This window comes from Globicephala melas, chromosome 17 (assembly GCF_963455315.2).
Source record: "Globicephala melas chromosome 17, mGloMel1.2, whole genome shotgun sequence".
In the NCBI taxonomy this organism is placed as follows: Eukaryota; Metazoa; Chordata; class Mammalia; order Artiodactyla; family Delphinidae; genus Globicephala; species Globicephala melas.
The window spans coordinates 79,240,674-79,260,446 of NC_083330.1; the positions used below are offsets into that span (position 1 = coordinate 79,240,674).

General features: G+C 59.4%; 2 protein-coding genes and 1 long non-coding RNA gene across 9 annotated transcripts in view; 1 reads left to right on the top strand and 2 right to left on the bottom strand.

Moving 5' to 3' along the window:
* Positions 1-263: 263 nt before the first annotated feature.
* Positions 264-12,750, bottom strand: PARP10 (poly(ADP-ribose) polymerase family member 10). Of its 7 annotated transcripts, XM_070044017.1 has the most exons (12): positions 10,824-11,247; positions 7,712-7,787; positions 7,409-7,592; positions 7,077-7,331; positions 6,768-7,004; positions 6,104-6,687; positions 5,773-5,994; positions 5,540-5,636; positions 4,716-5,351; positions 4,498-4,631; positions 975-1,149; positions 264-897 (listed from the first exon to the last, which is right to left on the bottom strand). In XM_070044017.1, exons 3-12 carry the CDS (start codon positions 7,584-7,586, stop codon positions 551-553), a joined length of 2,865 nt encoding a protein of 954 aa, XP_069900118.1. In that variant the 5' UTR covers positions 7,587-7,592; positions 7,712-7,787; positions 10,824-11,247; the 3' UTR covers positions 264-550. The 7 variants fall into 7 exon arrangements, with proteins under 7 accessions (XP_069900118.1, XP_069900117.1, XP_069900116.1 ...); XM_070044016.1 differs by lacking the exons at positions 7,712-7,787; positions 10,824-11,247 and adding an exon at positions 11,269-12,750; XM_070044015.1 differs by lacking the exon at positions 7,712-7,787.
* On the top strand, positions 10,274-13,190 carry GRINA (glutamate ionotropic receptor NMDA type subunit associated protein 1). The gene is made up of 7 exons (XM_030876223.2): positions 10,274-10,430; positions 11,423-11,810; positions 11,894-12,006; positions 12,078-12,278; positions 12,391-12,519; positions 12,615-12,758; positions 12,840-13,190. The coding sequence occupies exons 2-7, from the start codon at positions 11,447-11,449 to the stop codon at positions 12,987-12,989; spliced, it is 1,101 nt and encodes a 366-aa protein (XP_030732083.1). The 5' UTR covers positions 10,274-10,430; positions 11,423-11,446; the 3' UTR covers positions 12,990-13,190.
* Positions 13,191-14,758: 1,568 nt separating this feature from the next.
* LOC115863380 (uncharacterized) overlaps positions 14,759-19,773 on the bottom strand; it is a 29,947-nt gene continuing 24,932 nt past the window's right edge. Inside the window, exon 3 of the long non-coding RNA XR_009559489.1 lies at positions 14,759-15,145. This is a non-coding gene — a long non-coding RNA (uncharacterized lncRNA). The remainder of the gene's footprint in view (positions 15,146-19,773) is intronic.

The window sequence follows — 19,773 nt, forward strand, 5'->3', positions numbered from 1 at the left end:
CCCGCGCGCACCCCCACCGCCCGGTACGGCCCCCTCCCCGCGCGCAGAGGGCGGGGCGGTCGGCAAGGAGACGTCGTTAGGGAAGCGGAGCGTGCGTGACACTAAGGCGACGCGGGGGCGCTCGGGTGCGCGCCGGGTCCGGCCTCTGCCGGCTGTCCAGGGCCTCCCCAAAGCACCAGGGGACTCTGCGCCCCGGCCCCCGCCCCTAGCCACCCCCGCAAACAGGTCGGACCCGAAGTTCGCAGGTCCCCCGCGCCTGGTTTCACGTACACATTTATTCAAACAACACGGTCGCGCTCGGGCGAGGGCCGGCCCCCCTCCTCCTGGGCTCTGCTGACCCCTGGTGGTTGGGCCGGCCCGGGGTGGGGGTGGGGGCGGGGAACACTGCCCAAGCCGTCCTCGCCCGGTCGCCCCTATGGGCACCACTGCAGGAGGCAGGGGCGCCCCCGGGGGCAGCTCGGGCGGGGGAGGGGGCGGTGGGGCTGTGCGGAGCGGGGAGCCTGGGGAGCGGGAGGCCAGCGGCTGGGCCGAGGGGGCGGGGCCTCTAGGGTTAGGTGGCTGGGGAGTTGCTCAAGAGCTCAGGGGGGTCTCCAGGGGGAGACCGGGACATGTGCTTGCAAGTGATGAGGTGAGTGGGCAGCGCCTGGGTGTCGTGAAAGATGACGAAGATGCTGGGCCGGGGGAGGCAGTCCACCGCGCTGTCGTAGCGCAGGAGCGCGTGGCCGGGGGGCCGCGGGGGGGGTGCCCGCAGCCCGCGGCGGCCCTGCCCGTAGTCGCCGGTCAGCACCCGCGCCACGAACACCGCCTTGTGGCCCTCGGAGTCGGGGGGCGAGTAGCGGTCCAGCACCGACAGGGAGGCGCGCTTGGCGAAGTACACGCCCTGTCCGTAGAGCGTGCCTGCGGGGGGGTAGGCACGGGGGTCAGGGTGGTTACGGTGGGCAGAGACCGCGCCCCTTCAGGGACCCAGGCCTCACCGTTGCGGCCGCAAAAGCTGCGGTTGAAGCCGTGCGCGCAGATGTCCGGGACGGTGGCCACCGACGTGCCGTGGTACAGGACCTGCTCCGCCGGCCGCCGGTCACAGCACTGCTCCAGGCGCTCCCGGTGCAGTTCGTACTGCTGCTGCAGCAGCGGGTGCAACACACGCTCCACCTGCGGGCGGCCTTGGTCAGAACCAGGCTATTGTATCCCCTGGGCCACAGGGCACAGGGCTGAGCCCGGAAATCAAGAGCCCTCTCCTGGAGGAGTTCAGGGCCTGGGGAGACCTCACAGCTCCTGTCATGCTCTGCCCAGTAGCAGACATTAGGCGGACGTTCGCCACCTCCACGGAGCCCCAAGTGGCATTGGAGGGCTTCCAGGGGGGTCTGCGGGTAGGCAACCCCTCCACTCACCAGAACCCTGCACCCACAGCCAGGCCTCTGCGGAGGAAAGCTGAGCCGCCCGCCTGCGTTGCCCGCAGGACTTCACTCCCAACACCGGGAGATGCCCCGGACCTCTCAGTGATGGGAGACCAAGGTGACCAACCCAGTAGTCAACCGAAGAGGAGCCAACTCAGGGACCCAAAAAGTTTCTAAAGAAATTCTAACTAGTTACTTCAGAGGGATGCAAATGAATATTATATCCATGAAACAAGACGACCTACTGTGAAAAAGAAACAGTCTGAAAATTAGAGAGTTCTTACATTAAGAATGGAATTGCTGAACTGCATCCAGTGGGTGTGGATAATAATAAGATGATGAAGATGGAGTTCAGGAAGTGACTCAGAGTGCAGAGCTAAAGAAAAGAGTTGGGAACTGTGAGAGGACAGATGAGGGAGGGGGGAGGAGCTCTATGATCTGAGTCATAGGAGCTCCATAAGAAGACACCCAACAGGTGATGGGAGCAAGTGAGGACTTAATGGAAGACAGTTTGCCTGAGCTGAAGGGAGCATCTTCAGATGGAAAGGATCTTGCCATAAAATGCCAAAGACAATGTGGAAAGGCACCTACCTGATGGGAAAACTTCAACCTTCAAAGTGAAAGAGAAGTCTACAAGCGTCCAGACGCACGCGTGCACACACACACACCCCAAAGTCGACATATAGACATGGAAAAAAACCTCACGTTTTCATATTGGGGTCCTCACCAGCAATATTGGATGCTAAGAGACCATAGAAGGATTTTTTTTCTTGCCTTTCCAAGAACAAAAAATTTTAAGGAGGAAACAAAAAGAGTTAAGTCTCTCAAAAGATCTGAAGGAAAACATATTTTGATCTTGAACCCTATATCCAACCAAACTATTAATGGTGAGGACAAAATAAGGACAGATTAAGGTATGCAAGAACCAGCTGTGCTTAAGTTAACAGAAATGTCTTAATAAACACATAGCATCTTTTGTTTGAAAAAAATACCAATATCAAATTATAGTTGCAAATTACTTCTAATTGCAAAAGGCAAAACACATTTAAAAGTCCAAAATGTTGACTACTCACTCAAGGAGATACTTTTACTACACAGAAAAGGAATCTAGGCAAGAAGGTGACGCGGTCACCAAGAGTAAGCCAGCAGCCAAGCACCACAGAGAAAAACGAAGAAAGTAAACAAAATCAAGAGCCATTAGTTGGGCATCCCTGGTGGCACAGTGGTTAAGAATCTGCCTGCCAGTGCAGGGGACACGGGTTCAAGCCCTGGTCCGGGATGACCCCACATACCGCGGAGCAACTAAGCCCGTGCGCCACAGCTACTGAGCCTGCGCTCTAGAGCCCGCGAGCCACAACTACTGAAGCCCACATGCCACAACTACTGAAGCCTGCAGGCCTAGAGCCTGTGCTCCGCAACAAGAGAAGCCACCGCAATGAAAAGCCCGTGCACTGCAACGAAGAGTAGCCCCAGCTCGCTGCAGCTAGAGAAAGCCCACGCACACAGCAATGAAGACCCAACACAGCGTATAAAATAAATAAATAAAATAAGTCTATTATAAAAAAAAAGAGCCATTAGTCCTTGAATCCTAGAATATTCTCTTTCATGCAACATGGTTTCAATAACTAGGTTTTTCATTTCCCCCTTTCCTCTCTGGTCCAGTGGTAAATATTTGTTCATTGTCATTATATTTCGATCAACCTATGGCCCAAGTTTGGAGCTTCATGCTTGGAATAGAAGCGTGCCATGCAGAATAGAAGATGACATTTGTCAACCTTGCCAAGTTAAAAGTAATGTCACTGGCCAAACTGTGAGATGGAAGAGGGAGGAAGAGGTGAAAGGGGGAAGGGAAGCCCATTCTCCTGATCTTCCATGCAGGGAGGCAAGAAACAGTCTCTAAAATCGTTAAGTGGAAAAAAGACTCAAGTGTACCACGTAAAGTCACAAAGGTCCTGCTAGAAGAATCAAGCGCACGTGACTGACTAACAGAGCCTCGGGAGGAGCACGGGGCATGAGTGCAGGGCGTCCTCCTCTCTCCAAGTGCAGAAGTGACAGCTGCTAAGTCCACCCAGAGTTACAGTGGTCATCCCCAGGAAAGCGGTGGTGGTGCTGCTGGTGGCGGACTGGGCCCGGTCTGGGAAAGGCGTGAGGGTCTGCGTATCTGAACAGATCCGGGTTGCTATTGCTGCTCACCGCCCCCTGCCCCCAGGCCCACCCACCCACAAGTTGGTGCGTCAAGAGGGCCACCTGGCTTCCCCCGCACCGTGAGCCCAGCTCTCCACCGCCCCGAGATTCCTTCCCCTGAGCCGGAAGCACTCAGCCCTGCACTCTGCTCCAGCTCCTCTCTGCCCCCTCGCTTCCGCAGCCAGCTCATTTCAGCCCGGCCTAGCTCTCACCTCCCGCCGCTCTGCACCCCTGCCTGGCGCACAGCCCCTCCTCAGTCCTTCCTTCTGGCCCTGCAGGCGCTCCCGCCCTCGCTGCCTCCAGCACCCCGCCTCTGAGCCCCTCCTTCTCAGCCTCCGCTCCCCACCTGCCTGGGTGGCCAGGGCTCACTGGGGCTCCCAGAGCTTCATTCGGGTCCCCCACCCGTGGTGCCCAGCCCTTTCCGCAACCCAACCGTGCTCAGAGTTGCCACGTTCAACAAGTGAAAATGTAGGAGGAGGCTGCCTCGCTGCAGCCAGCCCTCTTCCTGCTGGAGCAGACCCCTTGGGAGGCAGACGGGCCCCAGAACAGCACCCAGGACAACTGGGGGAATGAGTCATCCTCACAGTAGCCACGAGATGGCATCACCACCCCATGTTCTAGAGGAAGAAACTGGCCGGCATCGGGCTGTAACCGGCGAAGTGGGGACCTGTGCTGGGACCCCCTAAGCTCTACAGCCTTCTGTCTCTCTGGCCGCACACTCGTGAACACACTTCGGGCAGGGAATGGGGCTGCGGAGCCCTGGTGCTCCCCTGCCCCCGAACAGCTTTCAGCCTGCTGGGCAGCTTCTGGCCAGCCGATCCTGACGTAGGCAAGAGTGATAGCCCACAGGCTCTGCAAGGCCAAGATGGTGCCAGGAGCCCAGGAGGCCAGAGGCTGGCAAGGCAGGGCGTGGACTCACCTGGACAACACGGATCCTGCCATGGGCAGCGTCCAGTGTGTCGTAGAAGGCCTGCACTACCGTATGGAACTCACTGCTGCTCTCGGCCACACACTCCAGCCTGCCCAAGAGCTCCCTCGGCCTCTGCTGTGGCACTGACACACAGGGAGAAAGGGCATGTGGGCCATGCCTGGGGCACCGGTCCACCCTGCCCTCCCCCATGCGGGCTGCAGACTCACAAGTGGGGCCCGAAGCCTCCAAGGGAAAGGCCAAGCTCTGATCCCGGGGGCCAGCCCACAGCGCTGCTAAGTGGTGGGCCGCACGGGTGGGCTGGGTCCCAAAGCCACGGAGGACGGTGCGGTCACCACGAAGGGCGACGCTCACGCCGTGGCGCCGCTCCAGGCAGGCGCACAGCTCCGCGGGCAGCACGCAGCCCCGGGGCCCCACCGTCTCCTCCCGGAGGTGCACCTCCAAGGCCGCCTCTAGGGCCCGGCCCAGCTCATCCATATCCTGCTCGAAGGCCGCGTGCACCTCCAGCTGGGCCCAGCCGCCAGGCCCCCCACCCCGGGGCTCCGGTTCTTCCTCCAGCGGGGGCGGCTGGAGGGAGAGGGCCAGGGCCCACTGCAGCGCCACAGCCTCCTCCCGCTTGGCCACCTGGCCTTGTGGCTCCAGCGAGCGGCAGAGAGCCAGCTGCAGCTCAGCCTCCTCCTGCAGCCGCCCAGGCACCCCGGTGCGGGGTGCCACAGGCCCCTCCCCAGCCCTGGGAGTCTTCTCCTCCTCCGGCTGCCCCGCGGGCTCCTCCTCCCCCAGCTCCAGTGGCAGCCAGTCTTCCCCGTCCAGGCCCTCCAGGGCGGCCAGCAGCTCTCGGACCTCCTCTGGGGACAGGGAGAGGCACCAGGTCAGGGGTCAAGTCCAGCCAGGATGGGGCTGAAGGAGAGGACTAGTCAGGGGCCGGGTGGAAGATGGAGACGGGGTTAGAGGGTATAGGGTCACAGGGCAGAGCAGCAGGGGGTAAGGTCAAGAAAGGGCCGCAGGATGTGCCGGGGTCCCCCGGCAGCCCTACCTAGGCTCACATTCTCCTGGCCACCGTCTGTACTGTCTGGAGGCCACAGGGTGTGGGAGTGGCCAGGGAGCACCTGTAGGGCCTCAGTGGGGTCCACCTGTTGGGAAAGAATGCCAGTATCCCCCAGACACATACCCCTCCCAGGCCTCTGAGCAAGGGTGGAGGAGGTACGGGGTGGGGGGGCTGAGGAGTGAAAAAGGGGAGGGGAAGGGAGGGGAGGGCTCCATGTCTACCTCTCCCAGGTCTGTGTCCAGGGCAGCCCTGGCCAGACGCTCTGTCCCAAAGATGCACTGGAACTGAGCTTCCATCCCCCGCAGAAGGTGCTGCCCCTCTGGGCTCAGCAGGAACCTGGCACTGCCTGGGTGCTTCAGGCTCAGCACGTGACAGCTCACGCTGCCCAGCAGACTTTGCAGGAACTCCTCGGCTGCCTGGCATGGGGCCAGGGCTCCGCAGAGCTGCAGGACCACGGGGCGGGGTGAGGAGGAGCACTTGGCAGGTTGGGGCACAGGAGAGGCACCCAGAGCCCCCAGTAGTAGAGGTGAGGAATCCTCAGGGGTCGCTTACCCGAAATCCAGTCGTATCTGATCCCTCGAGTGGGAAGAGGGCGACGTCTCCCAGGCCAGCAAGAAGGTCCTCATGATAGAGTTGAATGAAGCGCATTGCTCCCAGCTCCATCGGCAGCACTGTCTCCACCAGGCCCTCCTGCCCCGGTGACCCTACAGGGCCCAGGCTCATTGACACCACCTGCTCCAGAGACTCCATGGCAATCTCCACTGGGCCTGGAGACCCCGTAGGCCCCGGGCTCACCAACCCCTCCTGTTCTGAAGACCCCACGGGCCTGGAGCTGACTGGCCTGGCCTGTCCCAGAGAGGACCTGTCCCAGAGATGCCCTGTCCTCAGCAAGGCTCCTGTTTGCCCCGGTGCCTCCTCAGAGCCCAGTGTCACATTCCCTGCACAATTCTGTGCCCTTGCTGGCCCTCCAGCCTCCAGGAGAGCATGCTTGGGGGCCCCAGGCCCCAACTCGGCCAAGCGGCTCCCTCCACTGGTGTGCTCGCTGAGCTCCTCGGGCTCCAGGACATCGTAGTGGGGGACAAGGATCAGCTCTGAACCCTGCAGCTGGTGGGCCCGCTGCAGCACCCGTTCGGCCACTTGGAGGAAGGGAAAGGACAGAAGTCGTCAGGGCTCCAAGGTATAGGGAGGGTGGGCCGCCGTGTCCAGCCCCACTCACCCTGCCACTGCTGGAAGGAAGCGATGGTGCCCAGGTGCCCTGGCAGGCTGCGCACGCCCTCCAGGGGCCCCCCGCCACTGCGGCGCTCATTCTCCAGGTACAGCTCCAGCAGCAGCAGGTCTGCAGGGGGGATGCCCCCCACGACACGCACCGCCCGGGCCTGAGGCACCCAGGCCAGGGAGACCTCAGCCCCCTTCAGGCCCAGGGACTGGGCGTGCTCCTCCAGGACGCGGGCTTCTGTGGGGAGGGTGCAAGTCAGCTCGGGGCATCTCCCCTGAAAGGCGCGTCTGCCCCGATCCCGCCTCTCACCTGCGTCTGAAAGGGGCTTGGGCAGCTGCACCAGGGCCCGGTCTGGTCGGGGACTGGCCAGGGCACGGCACAGCTGCACTGGCTGCCCTGCGGCACAAAGCAGGGCTTGGACATACTGCTCCAGGTGCTGGGGTCCCGTGCCAGCAGACAGCCCTTGGAGCAGTAGGCGCGAAGGGGCGCGTGGTGGGGCTGGCCGCAGGCTCAGCCGAGCGCCGTGCAGAGTGTGCTCCTCCTGGGCCAAGACCCTCGCTGCATCTGCAGGCAGGGGGAGGGGGTGTCAGGGCCGGCGGCCGGTGGGGGCCCAGGCTGCCCCTTTGAATGGGTCCACTCACCTGCAGCCTCCTGGAAGGTGAGGATGCCCCCGCGGCCAAGTCTCTGCCAACTCGACACAGGTCCACCCCCAGAGCTTCGACGGTTCTCGAAATAGAGCGTGAGCAGCTCGTCTGGGACGTCGGGGGGCAGGCCTCTGAGTTCCACGGCTGCCCCCAGCTCCGCTTCCTCACCCATCATCACAGCCTGGGCCGAAGGAACAGGTGGGGTAGCCGCCCACAGCCCCGCCTCACCCCTCGCAGGCCCCTGAGCAGCGTTCCCTGGCACCCCCCTCACTGTGGGGCTGGCCCACATCCTGCACTCACGCTCCCCCAGCTGCCTGGGCCGCCGCAGCCTAGGCCTTCAGCCGGACTCCTTCCCCTTCGCCCTAAAGCCAAAGGGCTGGGACAAGAAAACAAAAGCGAAACCGTCGGAGGGAGGGAGGGGCCCACAGTGCCAGGGAGAGCGTCTGCCTCTCGGGTGCTTCCCTTCTCCGGCCCCTCCTGCAGAACTTTCCAGCCCCACCCCCAGCTCCTCAGCCCTCTGCCCAGCCCACCCGCCCCACCTGTCTGACCTCAGCCCAGTGGCTGGCAGGGTGGGGCGCGTGTAGGCTCACGGTCCCCCACTCCCGTGGGCCTGGCCCTGTGAACCTCAGTACGGCCAGTCACCCTCCCTGGTAAATCCACACGGGGGGCTCGAGTCATCGCCCTCCACTCAAGACCTCAAGCCTCCGTGTTACCCTCCCCCATTGCACGAGCACCTTGGGGCTCTGGCCGGCCTGGCTACGGCTGGCTTTCAACTCGCCCCAGCAAGCTGGGTGACGGCACCCGCACTCACCCTTAAACAACACACAGGGGACCGACCTCCCATCCCGCGAGGGTGGGTCGGCAGTTCCCACTCCTGACCTACGAGAGCTTCCTCCCCGCCTCCCCAGCCTACACTGTCCTCGGAGGTGGCGGCGGCACCAAGGCTGACCCCAGAAGGGGCTGATGCTGTGCTCACGGGCCTTGCTGCAGCACATCCCCGTGACAGAGGGGACGTGGAGCCTCATGCTCAGCTGCACCTTTACAGTCCACAATCCCTCTTGCTGCCGCCGAGTACCCCCCTTGCCTGTGCTCCATTGGCTTCCAGCCTCTCAGAGAGTTGTGCCCCCCACTGCTCTCCATCTCGCACCTCCCACTTATCCCTCAGCCACTAAAACCCAGCCTCCGGCCCTGCTACTCCTCCAAGGAATTGAGGACCTGTCCAGTCTGTGCCCCGAGCTGTACACCCAGCACCCTGGCTGCCCCCACCCTGATCTGAGCCTCCATCATCTCTTGCCTGGATCACTACTCTGACCTCTTAACTGATCTCTCTCTGCCACTCCTGCCCACTCGCACTGTCCCTCCTCAACAGAGGGCAGCGTGAGCCTTATAAGTGGCACCGACAGCTGCTACAGCTGGGTCCACAGTAAAGCCAGAGTCCTTTGGAAGACCTGCCAGGCTGGACTGACCGGGCCCCAGTCCCTTCTGCTGCATCCCTCCTGCATCCCCCATCCTCCGTCAGGAACTGTGACTTGCACGGGCCCCTCCTAGGGCCCTGGCCTCAACTTCACATTTGTCATTTTAAATTAGTTTCCTTAAAAAAAGACCCCTCAAATTGTATGAGCTTCTAGTTCTACAAAACCTGAAGTCATCCCTGCCTGCTCTATATTTTCTCCTCTCATGGAACTCATCCTCTTCTAACATACTGTATAATTTACTTATTACACCAATCCCTGCTACCACAGGCAGCAGTGTGCTGGAGCAACTCACATCATGACTACATTGTTCAATTTTCAGGAGTCTTTGTGAAGCAGTTGTTAAACTGGTGGTCGCTTGAAATCAGCCACCGTGGGGTATTTATATGAAGGACAACTGCAAAGGTACCGATCAGGGTTTGCCCTCCCTGGGGCCCGCCGTTCAACGATGAACCAGCACACCAGCTGCATAGGACAGAGCCTCTTCCCAATCACTGCTGGGCCTGGGAGAGGCCACTGTACAGTAAGATTCCTAGGCCCCAGGTGGACAGGCACTCCTGCAGAGGGCTCCAGGGGACCACGTCGCAGGGATGTCCCTGGAGGTGGCAGGCAGCACTTCCTCAGGACCGCTGAAGCCGAGGGAATTTAACTTGGCCTCCAGTCCTGGGGCATCTCTAAGCCTCAGCCCCTTAGCAGCGAAACAGGGCTAAGAATGCCACCGTTGGACTTCCCTGGTGGCGCAGTGGTTGAGAATCTGCCTGCCGATGCAGGGGACACAGGTTCGTGCCCCGGTCCGGGAAGATCCCACATGCTGAGGAGCGGCTGGGCCCGTGAGCCATGGCCACTGAGCCTGTGCGTCCTGAGCCTGTGCTCCGCAACGGGAGAGGCCACAACAGTGAGAGGCCCGCGTACCGCAAAAAAAAAAAAAAAAAAAAAAATGCCACCGTTACAGCTTGTGGTACTGTGATCAAGACAAGTAAGGATAACTGGTCTAGTAAGGACCTGGACTAGTTTCCTAGAGAGGATAGAGCATTTAAAGAATTAGGCCTCTTGATTTGGAATAGACCTGGATGAAAGGGGAAGCGGAGTTTTAAGGCCAAGGAGGGATGGAGAGTGCTTGTCAGACTTAGCAAATCCCAGATTTAGGAATAAATTTCTCAAAATTCCCTGACCCAAATTGGAGAGGCTAGGTCTCAGCCTCCAGAGGTCTACAGCCCTCACGGCCCAAGGCCACCCCTCAGCGGACAGGACAGGACGCGGGTCTCGGGCCTGGGGCTCTGAAAGAAGCCAGCAGGGAAACCCAGTCGGGTAGGGTCCATCCGGGAGAAGCCCCCGCGTTCCCCGCGGAGCCCAGCCCACGGCCCCGCCCCCGCACCGCCGGCCCCGCCCCGTCACAAGGCCCCGCTGCGTCTCCCGAGCCGCAGGCGCAAGCCCAGCCCAGCCGGTCGCGGAGCGGGTGCGGGTGCGGGCGCGGGCACAGCGGCCGTCGACTGCGCGGCCGCGCAGCGGACACCGGGCGCACAGGCCTGAGGCGACTCGCGCGACTGGTGAGTCCCCGGCCCTAGCCCAGCAGCGCGTCTACTCGCTCAGCCGGCCGGCCACTGCCGCCCCCGCGCGGGCCCTGCGCAGCAGACAGGCGTTGCGGTGGGTCAGTAGGTCCCGCCGGGCGCGCGGCCCGCGGGGGCCGGGGGGCGGTGGCGGCGGGGCCGGGAAGCCGGAGGGCCCAGGGCGAGCGGGGGCGGCGCACTGCGGCGACAGCCGGACGGGCGGTCCGAGCGCCCCCCGAACGGGCAGGAGGCCCACCCCGCCCTCGGTGCGGGTTCCGTGGCCGCCGCCACCACCCGCCTCGTCCCCACGTCCGCTTTGTTCCCCCGCACGCCCTCTGGTCGCTTCCATCCCCCACCCCCCCATCCCCCCGCAACCCGCTGTTCCTGGCGTACCCCGCTGGCAGGCACCCCGGCAGCCGGCAGCCGATCCAGGCCTGCTGCCCCCACCCCGGGAGCGAGGGACGCTAGGGCCCTGCTCTTGGAGGGGGGGGGGCGGTCAGGGTTCTGGCTGGTCACAGATGGCGTGGGGATTTCCTGGGATGGAAATAGCCGCCGGCTCTGGCCCCTTAAAGCTGCTTAAGGGGCGGGATGTGAAGGGGAGGGTCCGGGCACACCCCCGCACCTCCCCGACCGCGCCCCCAGCCCCGACCCGCGCTGAGCTCTGACCCGGAGAGGCCAGCAGCGGTGAGACGGCCCCTCCAGTTGCTTGCAAGAAACGGCAGAAGCCCAAAATCCTGAGGCTGCCAAAGTCATCCCCTCGTCCATCCCCTCCTCCATCTTTGGGGTCGGCCTGTAGGGGCCCCTCCTGAAGCCACACGGCCAGCCACCCGATACCCACCCGCCTCTCCTGGCCCCCCAGCTCGGGCTCCGGACAGCCCTGGGGCAAAGGTCACGAAACCCCCTCCTTCCGTCCCGTTTCCCGGTAGCAGGTGGAGAGGCCCCTGGCTGGTTCCTGTCACCTCAGGGCTAACCGTTCTCTCTCTGTCCTCTAGGGGGAGACCACAGAACCTGAGGCCATGTCCCACGAAAAGAGTTTCTTGGTGTCCGCGGACAGCTATCCTCCCCCCAACCCTGGATATCCTGGGGGGCCCCAGCCCTCCTTGCCTCCCTACCCAGGGGCCCCTTACCCACAGCCCCCGTTCCAGCCTTCCCCCTATGGCCAGCCAGGGTATCCCCAGGGCCCCAGCCCCTACCCCCAGGGGGGCTACCCTCAGGGTCCCTACCCGCCAGGAGGCTACCCCCAGGGCCCCTACCCCCCAGGAGGCTACCCTCAGGGCCCCTACCCACAAGGGGGCTACCCTCAGGGGCCGTATCCACAGAGCCCCTTTCCCCCCAACCCCTATGGACAACCACAGGCCTTCCCGGCACAGGATTCTGGCAGTGAGTAGTGGGGCAGGGGCAGGGGAGGGCAGGGGCTCCTGGCACCAGTGAGGGGTGCTGACCCAGCCCACCGTGCTCCTCAGCACCTCAGCATGGGAACTATCACGAGGAGGGTCCCCCATCTTACTACGACAACCAGGACTTCCCTGCCACCAACTGGGATGACAAGAGCATCCGACAGGCCTTCATCCGGAAGGTGGGCCACGGGGGCTGCGGAGGGCGTGGGCAGCTGTGCTGGCCGGAGCTCTGAGCCGCCTCCCTCCCCAGGTGTTCCTGGTGCTGACCCTGCAGCTGTCCGTGACTCTGTCCACCGTGGCCGTGTTCACATTCGTCGGGGAGGTGAAGGGCTTTGTCCGGGAGAACGTCTGGACCTACTACGTCTCCTACGCCGTCTTCTTCATCTCCCTCATTGTCCTCAGCTGCTGTGGGGACTTCCGGCGAAAGCACCCCTGGAACCTCGTTGCCCTGGTAACCCCCAGACCCTAAGGCCTTCACACCCCGTGACTCACGCTTTGGAGCGACAGAGGGGGACGGGAGTGGGGCAGCGGCTCCACATGCTCAAGTCTCCGTCTCCCCTCAGTCGGTCCTGACCGTCAGCCTGTCCTACATGGTGGGCATGATCGCCAGCTTCTACAATACTGAGGCGGTCATCATGGCCGTAGGCATCACCACGACCGTCTGCTTCACGGTGGTCATCTTCTCCATGCAGGTAAGGGGCCCCCCGAGGCAGGGCTGCCAGTCCTGAGGGCCCAGAGGCCTTCCAGGGCTGCGGTACCCAGGCCCCGTGTGCCCCTGTGCCCTCAGACGCGCTACGACTTCACGTCGTGCGTGGGCGTGCTGCTGGTGAGCATGGCGGTGCTCCTCGTCTTCGCCATCCTCTGCATCTTTGTCCGCAACCGCATCCTGGAGATCGTGTACGCCTCACTCGGCGCTCTGCTCTTCACCTGCGTGAGTGATGGGGGTGGGCGGTGTGGGCGGATGCTGGGCGGGGTGGGATGTCTTTCAACATGACCGTCCTGCCACCCCCAGTTCCTGGCAGTGGACACCCAGCTGCTGCTGGGGAACAAGCAGCTGTCCCTGAGCCCGGAAGAGTACGTGTTTGCTGCGCTGAACCTGTACACGGACATCATCAACATCTTCCTGTACATCCTTACCATCATTGGCCGTGCCAAGGAGTAGCCCGAGCCCCTGGCACATGCGGGGCCCCACTCAGGTGGCATGGCTGACCTGGACCCTGCCCCCAGCGTGGCAGTTCCTCTGTACCTCCCCTCTCTCATCCCTGCGCGCAGCCTGGGACAGAGGGAGCCCCTCCCCAACCCTCCTGTGTGTACACTGCAGACACTTCTGTTCGGACCCGCTGTGGCCAGCATGGCCCCTTGTAGCCCTCCCGCCCTGCCAGAGGGCAGTGGGGCCAGGTTTCTGTGCCACCTCCTGCCCACTCAGTGTTGCATGAGCCCTGTCTGCCAGCCCACCCCAGGTCTGGGGGCAACACCAGGTCCCAGGGGAGAGGGATGGAGCCAAGAGGTGAGGGTGCGCGTCCCCCCTCCTGTCCCAGCTCCCCCGCCTGCCATAAAGTGTCCCTTTCCCCTCCCCAGCCCCATACTAGCGTGCTGCCCTCTGGGGGACCTGCGGGGTGTGAGGGTCTCGTCCCTGTGCTGAGCCCTGAGGGCAGAGAGGACGGGTATGTTTCAGGGGAGGAGAACGCCTTCCTCTCATTCTGCTGTCTTTAAACAATAAATGGGACCTTCCACGCTCTGTGTTCCCTTCATCACTGTCGTCACTGCCACTTCCTCCACAAGGTGGGGAGGGGTCTAGGCACTGCCAGTGTGAGGCAGCGAGCAGGACAGGCATGGACGGCGGGGCTCGGCTCGGGGTGGAGGTCGTGGAGGTTAACGACAGCAGCTAATCTTTCTCTCTCGGTGCTTCCACCTCCGTTTTTGCAATCTTCCCAGCCACGTCATGAGCTGTATGCCGGGATTCCCAGCTGATGGACGGGGACCCCAAGGCTCCCGGTGGTTACGCGTGGTGCCTGGGTCACACGGTGTCTGCCACTCGTGCCTGGGAACTGCACGGCATGATGGGGGGGCGGGGGCTGCGACACCCTCATCATCTTGCCTCGGGCCTGATGGGCAGCGGCATAGGTCACTGACCGCCCCCAGGCAGGCCTGTCCTGCTCCTCTGGCTCTGAAGGGCCCCCAGGGAGCCCATCAGCGGGCACCTGACACGTGGCCCAGGCCTGGCTCAGACGAAGGCCCTCCGCACCCCTCCCCCATGCCCCCCGAGAAACCTGCACACCGGAGCCCCCAGGGGAGAGCTGGCCGGAGGCTCTGAGGGCCCCTGGCCTGCCTCTGGCACCTTCCGCAGCTCTCCAGGCTCCACCCTGCCGTGGCCCTCAGCCTCAGCTGGTGCTGCGCGGCCTCCCTCGTGGCTCGTGCTGTCTCAGCTCCAGAGCCGTGCGCACCTACCCCTGGCCCTGGGATGTGCGCTCAGAGGTCAGCCAGCTGTCCTTATCCTCAGCCTCCCACAGAGGGGTCCCTCCGCTGCCCGGGGCTCGGTCGCTTTGAGCGCCTCCCTGCACTGAGCTCTCCTGAGCTCCTAGCCCCAGGGGACACTCCTGACCGTGGCCTTCCCCCACAGGGCCCGCTATCCAGCCCTCTCTCACCTCCTCCCCGCGAGCCCATCAACCCACTCCTTTAACTGGCGCCAGCACCCCAGCATCTCTGAAGGGCCCCCCACACTGCGAGCCAGCACCCCCGTGCCCGCGGGCGCCTCGGCTGTGGCCTGCCCCGTACCTGCTGCTCCTGCGTGAGCTCCGTCGGCGTCCACCCGACCCCCAGGCCGGAAACGGGTCTGTCCTCTCTGCCCTCGCCCGTCCTGCCCCACCCCCTCTCCCTGCCCACCCTCCTCGTGCTCATCTGTCAGCTCACCTCCACCAAGCCTCTGCCCAGCTGCCAGGTGTGCTTCCGACACACTGATCACACCACCCGCCTGATGGTCGCCAGCGGGCCAGGGCGGGGCCACCGCAGGAGGGAAGGCCAGGGCTGCACGTGGGTGAGGGCTTGGACCTGTCCTGCCGGTGAAGGGGCCTCTGGCAGGAGCCACAGCTGGCTGTGGGTTCAGGAAGATGCGTCCGGCAAGAGAATGTCCAGGAGAAGGGGTGGGTGCCAACAGGTGAAGAAAGCAGGGAGGAAGCAGATGAGGTGTGCAGAGAGGAGATCAGGTGGGGCTCGGGGCTGGGGCAGCTGGCAGTGCCACAAAGGGCTCAGGATGGGCCTGGTCGAGGCGGGCAGGGCATCTCTGCCGATGGAGTTTGGCCTGCTGTCTGCTGTGTCCCCCTGGAAAGGAGAAAAGGGCAGCTTGTGATCTGACCGGGTGGGTGAGTGTGCAGAAGCAGCCACAGCAGTGGGGAGGTCGGCAGGGGAGATTGCTCAGGTGAGGAGAGAAGCAGCCCCCAACATCCAGGGGCTGGCCTGGTCCCATCAGCGAGGCCCTAGCGTTGTAGGGGCCAGCCTGGCACACTCAGATACAGGCCCTGGTGGGCTGCTGTTTAGAATATGCAGTTTCACATGCAGAACTGCATCAGACAAGGCCCCTCTGTGCCGGATTGGGTCAAGAGGAGAGGACTCTTCTGTAATCATGTCTGAACACAGACCAGAGGCAGGCATTGTCCAAGCCATAAAGAAGACCTACTGCGTGCATCCTGTCCTGCCTCATCTGAGCAGCTGCTGGCTCTTCAGAATGGACAGCTTGAGCCGGCCCCTAGTCCGTCCCCCTTCCAAAGAAGAGGTGTTGAGATACCCAGTCACGGATGACTCCCCTAGTCCGTCCCCCTTCCAAAGAAGAGGTGTTGAGATACCCAGTATGGAATCCCAAGCAAAGCACTGCTTCTTTAAGCCCACCCCAATTCACCCAAACAAGCCAAGTCCCACAGGAAATCCTTCCAGGCCCCCTTCCTGTGGTCCCCCGCCGCGTGCCGCAGTGAGCAGTAAGCCTGACCTGTTCAGCCACAGGGTGTCCTGTGGGCTTCCTCTGGAGCCTGGACACAGCTCGCTATACTAAGGCCACTATGTGAGGAGGACTAATTTATTCTCCAATCAAAAGTGTGTATTTACATGAGTAATCATTAAGTCCATTCTTGTTTTCAAGATTAAACGACACAGGACATCCCTGGTGGCTCAGTGGTTAAGAATCCACCTGCCAATGCAGGGGACACGGGTTCGAGCCCTGGGCCAGGAAGATCCCACATGCCGTGAAGCAACTAAGCCCATGCACCACAGCTTCTAAGCCTGCGCTCTGGAGCCTGTGAGCCACAACTGCTGAGCCCACGTGCTGCAAGTACTGAAGCCCACGTGCCTAGAGCCCGTGCTCCACAAAAAAGGAAAGCCACCGCAGTGAGAAGCCCGCGCACCACAACAAAGAGTAGCCCCCACTCCCCGCAACTAGGGAAAGGCCGCGCGCAGCAACAAAGACCCAACGCAGCCTAAAATAAATAAATTTATAAAGGAAAAAAAAGATTAAACGACACAAAGTCTCCGTCACATTCCCTGCCCTGCAAAAAAAGCAACACCATCGCTGGTGCCTGCTGAAAACCACGGTGAGAGGCCAGCCCAGGACCCCAGCTCACTCAGCATGCCCACAGATGCCTTGTGCCACCTGCCCTGCTAACCAGGGCTACCGTCAGCATCTCAGAGCTGGTAGTGCCTTCAGGACAGGGACTGTGACCTGTGCATTGTAACGCCCAGGCCAGCATCTAGTCCAGAGTGGGCGTGCCATTGGTGTCGACCACGCGATGAGCGGAGGAACTCTACGTGGCACGAGCCGCACAGGCACCAACTGCCCCAAGAGCGGGGCAGAGAACGCTGCAGACTTCCGGACTCTGGCTCAGCATCGGCATCAGGAGGGGGCATTTCAGGAGTGCAGGCAGCAAGACTGAAAGCCCAGGAAACGCATGGAGGCCCACTTGGGGGAGCCAGGTGGAAGAAAGTGGATGTGGGAGAGTTGAGGGGTCGAGGTTGGGTGTGACAGCTGTGGATGTAAAGCTCGAGTCTGAACTCTATTTCTCAGGCAGTGACGAGCCACTGGGGTTTTCCAGGGAAGAGCCCAGAAGTGGTTTGAATAAAGGCAGGAAAATCGGCGAGGACCACAGTGACGGGGCGGCAGGGAGGGCCGGGCCTGTGGAGCAGAGGGCGCTTGGGAGGGGAGGCATGGGTGCAGGCCTGGTCCCGGGGCTGTAGCTCCCAAGGCAGCCCTTCCCCATCGGGGCCCAGACGCTGCACCCCGGGCAGCAGCATGGCTTGGCCCGTCTGCTGCCAAACGTTCTGTGTTCCTGAGTGTCTCCTTCGTCTCAGGCTTGTCAGGCACTGGAGACCTTTCAGAACGCCCCAGATGCAAACCACCCACCACAAACACACACACACATGCACACCCACAACCTCTCAACTCCCACCTTCACTGCTAAAGAAGGCCTCTTCTCCCCGTGGGCCCTCATCCCCCGGGACCCAGTTCACAAGGTCACCCACATGTCCACCCCCGCAAACCTTCGGGCTCTTGTGCAGCAACTTCCTCCTTTGAAACCTGTGCCCTCTCCTCTCCTTCATCCAACTCTGGTCTGCTTTTCGCTGGTATCCAGCAGCTTCCCGGATGTGGGAGGGCTCTAGCACCAGGTTCAGAATCCTCCTCTCCACCGCAACTGCTATGACGACCCTGGGGCATTTTGGGTGGTATCTTCCAAGTGCCTCTCTCACCTATGCCCTTCTCTCGAGTCAAGGCCATGACCACCTCTGAGCAGACCCAAACCATCCTCGGCACCACAGACAAAGAGGTGATGGCATGTCCCTGCTTAAATGCCTTCAGAGGACTTCCTGTCAGGATGGCGGACTGACTGACCCGAGATCCTGACTCCTACTCTTAACACATAAAACTGCCAGATAAAATACTTCTAAACTTTTAAACAAATGAGCCGGAATGCAAAAATAAATGTGAAGGGAGACCCTGCGGCTGTGAGGGAAGACTTACAGCTATGGGATTTAGAGAGGTTGTGCTGAGGAAACAAGAATTAGCATTTAGGACCTACCAGGGGAAGGAGCCCTGGCGAAACCGCAGGCTCTCAACTATCAGGGAGCCTTAAGAACAGAGCCTTACCAAAGCCACAATCCGGACTTGCCTCATCTCTTCCCCAAGGGTTGAATGTAATTGGCCCCACTTTATCTGCGGACTCTATCTTCCTGTAAGAAGATAACATCACCCGGAACCTCTACGGTCTTTCAACACACAAGCTGCCAGTTAGAAATTGCTAGGCATTTCAAAAGACAGAACTATATGACTGAAAACCAAGAGGAAAAATGAGATGACAGAAACAGACCTAAAAGTGACTCAAAGATGGGAGATAGCAAAAAAGGACTTTAAAATAAATATGATTGATATGTTAAGCAAAATGCAGGGGGAAATGGAGATACATGGAAGATAATATGGAGATTTCCCAGAGAATTGAATTCTATAAAAAGAATCAAACTGAGCATCTTGAATGGAAAAATACAATTAACTGAAACTAAAAATTCAATAGATGGGTTTAAGGGTCAATTAGACAAGTCAGAAGAAAGGATTAGTGAACTGAAAGGTCAATAGAAAATATCCAAACTTACAAAGGGAAAAAAAGAATGGATAGAGGAAAGAGTATAATAGGTGGGGAAAGAGTAAAAAATAGACATATGTAGAGTCCCAGAGGAGAAGAGAGAAAGAATGGAGAAGTAATGTCTGAAGAGATAACACCTGAAAATTTCCCCAAACAATAGGACATCAACCCACAATCTACCAAAACTGACACAAAAAGAAGGTTATGCTTACCTCTAAAATTTTCCAATTTTTTTAAGAGTCCACTGTCATGAATTGAATTGTGTCCCCTCAAAATTCAAATGTTGAAGTCCCAATCTCCAGTACCTCATTTTGTGACCTTACTTGGAAATGAGGTCATTGCAGATATAATTAATTAAGATATGGTCATACTTCCTCATACTAGGACACAAAGCGAGCCTTAACAAATTTAAGAGGATAGAAATTATTTCAAGCATCTTTTCTGACCACAACAGCATGAAACTAGAAATCAACCATAGAAAGAGAAATAAGAAATACCAATAAGTATTTCTTATTTAATAAGAAAATTAATAAGAAATAAGAAAACCAATGGGTCAATGATGAAATCAAAGAAGAAATTTAAAAATACCTTGAGACAAATGACAATGAAAATACAACCATACAAAATCTATGGGATGCAGCAAAAGCAGTCCTTAGAGGGAAGTTCATTGCGATATAGGCCTTCCTCAAAAAACAGGAAAAATCTCAAATAAACAACCTAACCTACCACCTAAAAGAATTAGAAAAACAAAAACAAATAAAACCTAAAGTCAGCAGAAGGAAGGAAATAATAACGATCAGAGAGGAAACAAATAAAATAGAGATTTGAGAAACAATAGAAAAAAATCAATAAAATCAAGAACTGGTTCTTTGAAAGGGTAAACAAAATTTACAAACCTCTGGCCAGGCTCACCAAGAAGAAAAGAGAGAGGACCCAAACAAACACAATAAGAAATGAAGGAGGAGAAATAACAAGCAATACTGCAGAAATACAAAAAACCATAAGAGAATACTATGAACAATTATATGCCAACAAATTGGACAAACTAGAAGAAATGAACAAGTTTCTAGAAGGATACATCCCATGAAAACTGAATCAAGAAGAAATAGATCATTTGAACAGACCAATCACTAGAAGTGAAATAGAATCTGTAATTTAAAAAAAACAAAAAACAAAAAAACTCCCTAAGATTGAAGAGGAAGGAACATTCCCAAAGTCATTCTATGAAGCCACCATCACTCTGATACTAAAACCAAAGACATTACCAAAGGAGAAAATTATAGGCCAATATCTTTGATGAATATAGATGCAAAAATTCTCAACAAAATATTA